The sequence below is a fragment of the Odontomachus brunneus genome, unplaced genomic scaffold, assembly GCF_010583005.1.
Source record: "Odontomachus brunneus isolate Ranch 3 - 2012 unplaced genomic scaffold, Obru_v1 Obru_scaffold_108, whole genome shotgun sequence".
Taxonomy (NCBI): Eukaryota; Metazoa; Arthropoda; class Insecta; order Hymenoptera; family Formicidae; genus Odontomachus; species Odontomachus brunneus.
In genome coordinates this window covers 897,124-908,419 of record NW_022639558.1, presented here as the reverse complement: position 1 = coordinate 908,419, position 11,296 = coordinate 897,124, and the positions used below count along the sequence as shown (strand labels likewise).

The 11,296-nt window shown below is 40.2% G+C and overlaps 1 protein-coding gene across 6 annotated transcripts in view; it reads left to right on the top strand.

The window, feature by feature from the left end:
• Positions 1-7,367, top strand: part of LOC116849153 — a 17,556-nt gene extending 10,189 nt beyond the window's left edge. For all 6 annotated transcript variants that reach the window (XM_032826043.1, XM_032826044.1, XM_032826042.1 and 3 more), the window contains 5 exons: positions 142-318; positions 424-540; positions 1,053-1,140; positions 1,229-1,367; positions 2,547-7,367. In XM_032826043.1, coding sequence (XP_032681934.1) covers positions 142-318; positions 424-540; positions 1,053-1,140; positions 1,229-1,367; positions 2,547-2,757 — 732 coding nt within the window. In that variant the 3' untranslated portion in view covers positions 2,758-7,367. The remainder of the gene's footprint in view (positions 1-141; positions 319-423; positions 541-1,052; positions 1,141-1,228; positions 1,368-2,546) is intronic.
• The last annotated feature ends 3,929 nt before the right edge of the window (positions 7,368-11,296 follow it).

Here is an 11,296-nt window from a genome sequence, read left to right as displayed (position 1 = left end):
TTTTTTTTTTTTTTTTTTTTTTGATTATTTGCATGGCAAACCGAAATTCTCACGCGACTATTTTTATCGATAATGGCGAGTACCGCTGTCGATCCGTGAGTAACCATTGTTGACAATCACCTCGTTTATCGTCTTTTTAAGTCGATAGTCAATTCCGAACTTAAAACGACCACGACCATGCCCTCGACAACGCCGAGACCGTTCTTCACGGAGCTGCCATTGTATCGACTGGACCGTAGCAACGGCCAAGCCTGTATTCTCCTTCAAGTGGACGCACTCATCACCGTCAAGTATCACACGTTGTTTGACAACGAACAAGTAAGAATTAGTCGCTGCGAACTAAATTTCGAAGGAAGAATGAGATTGACAAATCGTCTAGGGACGAAGGGAGGAATCAACGAGTAATCGCATTGAAATTTGTAGGAGGCGGATATCTATGTACCTGACGACGCGACCGTGACCGGCAATTGCGACAACGAGAATACGGTGACGATGTCGTTGAAGTGGAAGGCCTTTGTGTTATCTTGGAGTTTCGCTAAGGTAATTTCTCGCTCTTCTCTTTTCTTCCCGATCCCCAGCTGCGAGCCGAGAGACAAGTTCCCGGCTGGAGAGACAATTATCTGGAGGATAAATCATCCGAGTTGCCAGGGACGGGGGTTGCTTTTTGCGCAGATCGATAGGTGACCCTTTTACTGAGATATAGTCCATTCACCATTTTCACCTTCATATCGTTGATTGCGTGCCGGTAGCTATCACGATATTCCACAATTATACTTTAAGCAGCAGGCACGGCGTGTAGTCGAATAAATGATAAAAACGGTTCATCAGATGTAACACGTTGATATCTTGTAAAAAAGAAAAAAAATCGCTGATAAGAAATGTTAGTTAAGCACGCGAACATAGCGGGAAACGCGGCCTCTGATTTGCCGACGTTCTTTCTTTGATCCGCCGGCGGTTTAACTCGGATGTAACCGTGAGAAGTGGAGGGATGGCCGACCGGACGTAAGATTTTCCCAGGAACGCTCGATGAGACACGCGACTTTCTTTTGCAGACGCCGGGTGGCGAGCGCTGGTACGTCGAGAAAATCGAATTGACCTACAACTCCAGCGACAAGCACTTCGAGCATATTGATCAACCAAGTAAGTAGCACAATCGCTGTTAATTCTATTGATTACGCGCGAGAGAGCATCAATGGACGCTAAGCTAATTGTTTCGCTCATGTTGCAGACAAGACCATTCGCCTGAGCACCGGTCAGAAGCACAGTTCCATGCTGTTTCCCACGCCGGTTGGAAAGTCGTACTCTTGCCCCGGTGAAACTGAGATCCCGCTGACGGACGGCAAGAACCACGCAAGCGTGCTGCTCAGGTAAAACCGTCGTTACATAATATCACTTTTTGTACAGAACATTTATCATGTATTCGTCGTATATTTCAAATAATAGCTGAAATGAATTAGTACTAATTGAAAGAACAATAACCCCTTGTCCACAACCTTGCTTTAATTCTTAAGCCGTAAGAAATTAACCAACCACAGTTGATTATTTTTAAAATAATTGACTATGGTTGATCAATTTATTACAGCTTAAAGATTAAAGCAAGGTTGTGGACAAGGGGTTATTGGATAAGATAAAACTACTGATGTCTGGACACTAATAACACTGTTATCTAATTTTAGAAATTCTTATTGTTTTGGTTTTTGAATATAAATATTTAAACTATATAAAATATTTAAAAATATTTAAAATATTTAAAATATTTAAAATATATAAATATTTAAAATATATAAATATTTAAAATATATAAATATTTAAACTTTTAACATAGAATATATGTATGTACACGGACAGAATTTTATAGTGAAGATTACTATAGGATTTTGAGAAATAGATGGACATAGATCTACAGTAATTCACTGTCCTTTAATTTCATATGCGCTAGTTTATTTTAGAAACTGACATATTATATTTCAGTTATATTAAGACATTCACTATGTTTTTAGCAAAACTTATCATGTCCTTTAACAAAATAGACTTATACTGACAGTATATTTTCCTCTACTAGTAAAAACATAAAATTGGGCAATAAGATTGAAAAGAATTTATGTGAAAATAGAAAATTATAATATATATTTTCTCCGTGTATTTTTATTCATTGGTAACTTAAATATTCGTATATTTAAATACTAAAACGATAAATAATGTCCAGAATTAAGTATCAATGTTATTAGTATCCTGACATTAATACTTTTACCTTAAAATGTAATTTTATTAGTTCAAAAAACTCAAAGAGTTGGATTTGATTTTTGAGTCACTTTAACTCAATCCCATTCATAGAAATGAATGATTCATCAACATTGAGTGAAAAAATCGCCGTGAATCACCGTCGTTGTTTACAATTCTTCGTCATCGTTTTGGCATTTCTTTACAAATGGAACCGAACTGTTTGACCTGACCTGACCTGATGTAACGCTAGCAAAACACTGTCAATCCTGCGTGCAAGAGAGACTTGCGAGACACTGATGCGAAAATGATGCACGAAATTCCAGAGACATGAAGCTGCAGCCGTTCAAGTTCAAGAACAACGAGTTCGCCGCCGAGTTTTCGTGCACTTCGTTGAGCGCTCGTGCCGGCAGAGACGAAACCGCACCTGTGGCAGTCGGCTCCACATTGGCTGCTGCGGTCCTCTTAACAATCACCGGCTACGCGGCCTATCGATACTTCAAAGTGAAGAAGGTTAAATACGATACCATGGAGTAAAAGAGGCAAAGTCATTGTCACGACGATGCCAAAAACCACGTCGCCAAAAAAAGATAAGAAAAACATGAGACAAAAACTGACCTCGTTCACGAATAGGGCTCGTAGTATTTTCCTTCCGACACTTCGCGTTAGTCACCCTGCGAAAGCGAGAGTCTCGTCGCTTCACACGTCGGGCATTTCTTTTCCATCGAACATACGAACGCAACGGAATCGGCGGATTTCCAATTACTCGTATCAGGACGGACACACGTGTGATTATCCATGAGAGATACTTGGCATCGACTAAACGGTTGAGTTACACGAAATCAGGCGATGTTTAGAATAGGCTACGTGTTCCGTCAGGCGAGGTATCATTCTAGCATCGTAGGTAGATACACATATCTGAATACATATCTGAGAGATTCTATCATAAATATACATTTACGAACGATGCACTCTTAAGAGGTCTGCAGTGATTCGTTTGCGCGGGTAGTACCGGGGTCGGGGTGTACCTGAATGCTTCAGTCACTTTGAAAGATAGTCTTCTGAACAAGGCTTACAAAGGCAATACCGATGACTGACATCGTGATTTCCGTCGTCCCGTGATGAATTTCGGTTGTTACTTTGAACTCGACGCTCTTGTAAAATTTTAATGACAATTACATATCTCCGGACATTACTTGTACGCGTAGGTTGTCATCTCATTCTCGTGTAAGATTGTTGGTTGTCCGTAAAACTAGGACAGGCAGAATCGTCTTGATACTCGTAATGCTCACCGCAAACGTCGTTTGTCGTTTTTGTAATTAGAAAACCGTCACTAACCGCGTACTAATACATAATGATAAATACAGTGAACTAGATGTCATCGATTCATGTCGTGAGTGTTATCGTCGAGCATGAAAGTGGCAGCGACGGTGTATGACGGAACTTCGCCACTAATATACGCGCGACACGTCTGTCAATTGTGCACGCTGAACGTCAACAATACACATTCGTTCGTTCGTTCGTTCGCAATTTAGGGCATCTCGTACAACTATTGCGGAACCCTGGATTCATGACGCCAGTAGCAAAAAAACACATACAGCCTACCATTTTTGTAAGGTAAGAAGATATTTGTACGAAAGAACACTTTAGATTGTTCAAACATACTCGTAAAATGCTGTGAAAACTACTTTTTTTCCTTGGCAGTCGTTAAAATAGCCGCAAAATTAACGTGACATGTAACCTTGCTCCTTAATCTGTCTTTTCTCATGATCTTGTCGCGTTAATTTTAAGACTGTCTACCGCGACTGTCAAGGAAAAGTGTAATTTTCGAGGTATTTTACGAGTATGTTCCTGAAGTGTTCTTTCATTTAAATATCTTCTTATTTGAAAATGACACGCAAGAATTCTTGACGTGCGTTTTCTCCCTAGTGACGTCATCAGTCCAGGGTTTCGCAGCAGTGAGACCAGTAGCGGGATTCTATAACTCATTATTGGAGTTAACGACAGTTTCGTTATCGTTGTGCAGCTTTCCTACGGTATACAAAAGCTGCGTAACGATAACGAAACTGTCGTTAACTCCAATAACGAAATACAGAATCCCAGCACTGGGGTCTTAATGGAAACGACATCGTCGTAATCGCAAACTCGGATGGTTGTATCGATAGGCTCTCCAATTCATAGATTACGGTCCACGCGTCGTCATATACGCGATCACCGGAGGCAGGAGAACATTTTCAACTTGTTACTCGTGTATTACGCGGTAGCAAGGATTGCATTGATTACGAGGTCCTTGGATTTTGCATAATTTTCTAGGATACATGAGAGATCCATCTTTTAACGTCTCGCGAAATGTTTTGCATCACGCGAACATACGATTAGAATTAAGTTGTCCTTTCTTGAACGTAACTTTGGGGGGTGTAGTCAATCGTGTGTAGACTTTTTCTCCTCAAAAAAATATCATATCCTTTCGCGAACATCGCACCTGTGGCGGTACAGCCACATCGATCAATATAATCCATATCGAAAATTTCGAATGAGGCTCTAAACACGCCTCGGAAACGCAGTCCTTCTTGGCAGCTAAAGATTAGACGCATAATTAACGGGAGGCTAGGTGTAATTGACGAGCGCGTATGTAAGGTGTTGATAACATTTTGATGATGACGCCTTATAATTACTTGTACATAGCGGTCGAGCTATAATTTACCAACAGGTCGTTCACGATTTTTTACCACCGATTCATTCGTTTGCTCGACTATACTTTACTCTTTATATAGCGTTTAGCCTCGTATAAGCTCTCGATTTGCGAAATCTATTTAAGTCTAAGGTACTTAGCCTGTAAATATAGAATTAAATCAGTTAATGTCGTGCGTTTGTGTCTTAGGTGGAAATGAATTGTGATCCGAATTAGTTCGCGATTCCTTCTCAGGTATCATTCGCTTGATTTCACGGTGGTATACGATCGGGAAATCGCGTAACTACGTATGTATCTCTTTCGAGTCTGTTTCTCTCAAATCTTCTTCGGAATATTTCCATTAATATATCGATTTCAAAGCTACTGCACAACTGGACTCCGTAATGAGAGTGACGTTGCGTGCACGCCACGGTGAAACGGTTGTTTCGTTGAAATTATTATTCTACGTGTGGTGTTGCGCGATATATTGTGCAAGTACATGAGTGATGAGACACGTATATCAAGATAGAAAGGCTTTTAAGAGCCGTCGTTTCATGTCAGTCACGATAATTTAAACTTACAGCGGAAGAATGCAATTGTTCGAACGTGTAACGTACGTTTCGCTTCTCCCGGACTTTTTATGTATGCGGAGTTTCTAATTTAATACGAATATCAAATCAATCCAGTATATACTGGACACAATTTTTTAATATTACATATTCTTTTCTACATACTTCTTTCTCGAATCTCTTAAATCAAAGCTGTTGTTAGTGTTGCGAAAAATACTGCTTCAGACAGTCGAATTTGGATTTCCCGAACTTGCCTCGACAGTATTCGCAACAGCTCTCACTGTTAGGTTAAACAATCGTGACATGTGATGGCTTTCTTGATATATGGTTGAATACCAAAAGAGCCGACATAAATATTTCGAACTCATTACGTGTGTCACAAATCAAATTTATATCGCACGAAAATGATTTCACGATTGGTGTTGGCACAACCACACGCGAGTTCCTTTCTGTTTTCTTCCTCCCGTTTTTCGCGGGAAAGTTCCACTTTTTCATTCGATACGATACTTGAGACCTTTCGTAAATAACTTCACGAGGCCTCGTGGACACGCGCTCGTTAGGAATGTGTGATTTGATTAATTTCGACGAGATTTGTGAGGCGTGATGATATTCCTTCACGGGCTCGCCGGATCCGTGCAAACTTCTATTCAAATTCTGCTATGGTATTGCATGGTTTGCTATTTAAATAAGGTGAATATCACACGGTGGTTTGAAACGATAGTTCATTTATATATCCGGGATATATAGCTGATCGCTGGCGATGGCGCGCGATAAATAATAGTTACGAACAAGTTATGGCGTACCTAAGTGTATGAAGCGTACGTGTCTGCGCGTGTATGTGTTTGAAATTATACACTCTCACGCGCTCACATGTGGGCCGTATAAATATATACATAAACTATATATATAGATACATATACAAGGAGAAAAACCTACGTTATATCGATATATGCATAATATATAAACCTCTGTCTTCCAAGTGCATATTAAAGTTACTTCATGTGTAAATATATGACAGATATTGTATATCGTATTTCCAAGACGTATCGTTATTGTCGACTGGTAGATGTGGCCGGCAGTGTTGTGCGAATATCGTGACGATTTATGAGATCTATAACTAAATGATTGAGATTCTCAGCAAATTCTTTGTTATTACCTTCAAGAAAAAGCGATTTGCACACGATTCTCACGATTGAGTAGCAGAGATGGCAAACTTTACACGAAGGTGAACTGATCTATTTACGAGGCAACAGCATTATGTCTGTCTCTCATTGTATAAAAGATTCCTGAGCGTGGAGCGGCTCAGTTTATTACGGTTTTTTTTTTTCAATTTGTTCTCTTCGCTAAGAATTCCCTTCTTGGCGCATCGTTCTCTGACACCTAAGCTGGAAGGATCGAATGAACGTCACGCATGCTCGCGGTACCGTGATACTAACACGAGAAAGGTCTAGCTGTAATTACGAAAATGTATTTTTGTGCTAAAGTCAATCTTATAGGTATTAACGGACAGTAGCAATTAAGGGGACAAGACGGCGCAATTCCGCGACTCTCGTCTCGCGTACTGTCAGTAGATCGACGGCTGGAACGTTTTACGATCTAGCCTCTAGATGTTTTAATTTTCTTTTCTTTTTCTTCAGAAAACTGTAAAATGACGATGAAAACGACGACGTAGCGCGGCGACGCGAATCGCTGAATTGCGGCGTTTCTATTGTGGAATGACGTCAAATTATGAATCATATCGCTTGACCTATAGCCGCAGCGTTAAGAAAGAGATCTTGTAACAATTATTACTACATCTCGCCTGAACCGATAACGGGGAGATGGATTCTGATTTAAAGTAATATAGTGGACATACATCTCCTAAACTTGTATCATATCGATAAAATAAAGGCTGTTATACAAGTTCACTCGATCGTCTGTCCCGCGTAATTGACAACGAATTCTTTCGACAGCCATTAGATCGATGTTAAATACTTGTCGTTCCTTTACTGTATGAGCTCGATTTTAAATAGATTTGCCAATTTAAGAAGTTTTAAATCCCTTTCTAAATGTAAAAGGCACATTGGATACTCAATATGTGCCTATTTTAAATATATAAAGCACTTCGATATTGATATAATTTCGTCTTATTATAGTAATATCTTCAATTTGCATGGAAATTTATTTATACACAGTGGATGACAATTATTGACACACCCGTATTGAAAGAAAATGTTTGATATTTGTAACTATAATCATACAGAGAAATTGCTATAATTATGGTCGAGAAAACCATTTTTTAAAATTGAAATCTACTATAATATTACTGATAATAGTAGTAAATTTTCTCTCTCTCTCTCTCTCTCTCTCTCTCTATAATAATAAATTTTCTCTTAATGCATTGTGTGCAGGTAGAACTCATCAAACTGAACACAAAATTCTTCTAATATTTCGCAAATAGCCACGTAAAGTTTTGAGTTATTAACCCTTTAGCTACGGGAATAATTTTAAAAATCCTGCCGCGATACAAAACCAAGTAAAATTATAAAATCGCTTATTGACAACAGCCATTTCAGGAAAATTCCATTTCGTTGACGACAGCCGTAGTTAAAAGGTTAATTAAAGAAGATTGGTGCATATGATTGTGCGTGATCTTTTTTGCCAATGCGCCAATCTTTTTTAATTAGTAACTAAGAATCTACACGTGGTCATTTTAAACGTTTAAACTTTTTTATTCAGTTTTACCTGAAGCACACGCTGTCACAGTTCATTTACTGCCATATCACGCGCGTGACCGATCTTGTTTGATCAATAACTCAGAAATCTAGGTGTTTTTGATGAGTCTACCTATATACAATGAGTGTGTCAACATTTTGATTATGCAATGAATTATGTTGCCGACTTAACAGCGTGATTTCACGATGTTCAGGAAAATATTCGATAAATATCCACCACGAGTTATCTCCACGATTCGACCAATATCCATCCATTGCGACGAGGGAACATCGTAGCATAGCAAAATGTATTTCTCGTAATCGCGTCTCGTTTTCTACTACACGGGTATTTACGCCTTTCGAAAGCAGATGTCTATTTGGCACGGCCGAGGGTCGGAGACATAATAATTTCGCGCTGTGGAAAAGGGCGGCGAAAAGTACAGTCAAGCAGGCTTATGCTAGTCTGCGAGGGGAGCCCAGCGCGCGGCCCTTTGCGCAACGCGCGCAGCACCGTCGTCAACGGCTCATTGTCGCAATGTCTATTGAAATCTCTCATGACAATGGCGCACGCAGGACGCTTCGTCGCATTGTCGCCGTCCGCGAGAGCGTCCTGGCCTCGCGCCGGCCTGCGGATGCTTACGAAAGATATTGGAAAAATCGCCGCTCCAGTCTGCGAAATTTTCCCCTCGCGGAAATTGTGATCGTATCGCTCTGTAATATAATATCTAATTTAACGTCATATCGAGCAAATTCGCGAAACCCTCGAGAAACAATCGTGAAACACACGCTAGGAAATACTACAATACTTAGACTGTGATATTCTTAGATCGTTAGATGTCTACCCAGTAAGCAAGAAATTATCAATAAAACGTTGTTACAATGATATTTAATAGTGTAACATTTTTTAACATGTAGTTTTTAACGTTGTATTAACATGATTGCAAATAATTTTGACACTCTATATTTCCTCCATATATTTCTACAAAATATTTGTGATATCCAAAAAGATCGTTCCGGCAATATCTTTGAAATATTTTAAATATTTCGAAAATATTAAACGAAAATCTTCAAGAAATACATATAAAATCAATATCTCAAGATATTCATCTGATGTTTTTTGTTTACTGGATAAAAACGCCTAAGGATGTCTAAGGATAATCTAATTTAAGAGTATCTTGGATCGCAAAACGCTAAAAGAAAACAATTCTTAGCTCCGTGATCCTTAAATTGTGCGATCCTTAGCTAGAATACGATTTAAGGATATCTAACGATAATCTAACGATCTGAGGTTATTTTAGATCGTTACATTATGTAATTTCTAATTTCCAGTTAATATTCATGAACACAACCGTTGCAAAAGAAAATGCATCGGCATTTGTAAAAGAAGTAGAAAAGCTTGGCGTGATGGTAAATAAGATATAAGACAGTAATAATCAAAGCTGACGAGAAGATCGTTCGGGGTGCGTGTTCGCTGATCGGTATTCGCGCGAATCACACGCGACTTGTAATCGGCCAGCACGCGTCTAATTAACAATTACCGCGGCACAGTTTCGCTTAATTGGCCGGGAATTTATTCTTCGCGCGGTCGCGTCATCGGATGATAACACGCGGCGATAACACGACAGCGGGTGTACCGGTGACCGGGATAATTGAACGTAATTGGCTGCGTTTGATGACAGATGCACCACCGGTTCAGCGACGGCAGCGGCGAGGATGAGGGGCGGAGAAGAGGCCGGGCGCGCAGAGTTCGCGCTGAACAGCGGGTGGCGCGGGCGGCGAGCTGAGCGCGAGAAGAGGGTTACGGCGGATGCGGGGCACGGGGGTGGCCTATAATTTATAAACTAGGGGCTGTTTTGGGGTAATTGCAGATAACGACGGGGCGGTCCGGATAACAAGCCGACATGGGAGTCACTGGACACCGTGCCACTCCACCATCCGCGCGTAACACCATAACCTTAGCGTCGTTACGTACGCTTATCCCCGCGGAGTGTATATAGTTTGCAACCCTGTCCAAGCGTAAGTTATGTCGCGCGTGATATCACCGTCCGGGGGGTTGAGTTAATAAACGACCGCGGTTGCAGGCAATCGCCGTCGTCGTCGACGCCGCCGTCGCTATCGCTGCTGCCGCAGGTGCCTTTCGTCCTTCGAACTCGTTAGCGGCGAAAATGTCGAGAGAAATATCGTCCGGGCCAAAGATGAGCGATTCGCCCCTTTCCCGGCCGGATTATCTCTGCCACGCTTTCTTGCCGTGTTAAAATGTACTTTAGAAAATATCTCAGTGAAATACAAGAGAAGCAAATTTACACTCTTCAAGGGTCGTATTCTTGACGTATATTTGGACGTTAAGTATGTCTTAATTATTCTCAAACGACTTGACACAAGACACTCGTGCACGAAAAATGGAACTTAGAATAAAAAGCGCTCGAGTGCGCGTCAAGAAGTCGACTTCCAGTGCGTAGAAAATTTCAAGTTTTGAGATTGGATCATCGCGCAAGCAAGGGCGAGATATGATAATTTTCATTTGATGGTCTTGTACGAGGTACTTATAAGCCGTGATATCACGCTGTGATAGTGAATCCACGCGGATAAGTAGCTGTCGAATTTTTGGTTAGACTGCTTTACACCTTGTTGAGCACGAAAAGGTAGCAACGTCTACCTTCATCGGTGTAAAAGCGTATAAAATCCATTTGGGCAAGCGCCGTACAATGACTGTCGGCCTACCTGCGTGGATAGCATCCCCGTGGATAACTTCGGGGGGCTTGGAAGTAATGAATTGCACTTATATATTTTGACAGGTCTGCGGTTTTATACCTGTACAAAATATACCCCCGAGGGATCGTAAAATCAACATTATTTTAGCTAAACAGCTTGAAACGGTAATAGAATACATACTTGACTTGGTGTTTATTTTCGCCACGTGCTTCTTAAGTAGTTACAGGTTATTGGTGTGTCTTATATCTGCAACTTTCGTTCAGTACTTCGTAAAAGTTGTAATATTAATTTTATGCATCACTTCTTACTAGTTAATTAATTTTTTATGCAAAAATATATTTTCTTCAATAATCTTATTTCTAAGATACTCTTATTTCTAAGATACTCTTATTTCTAAGATATCTTAGATATTATTCTCTTCATTTTGGAAA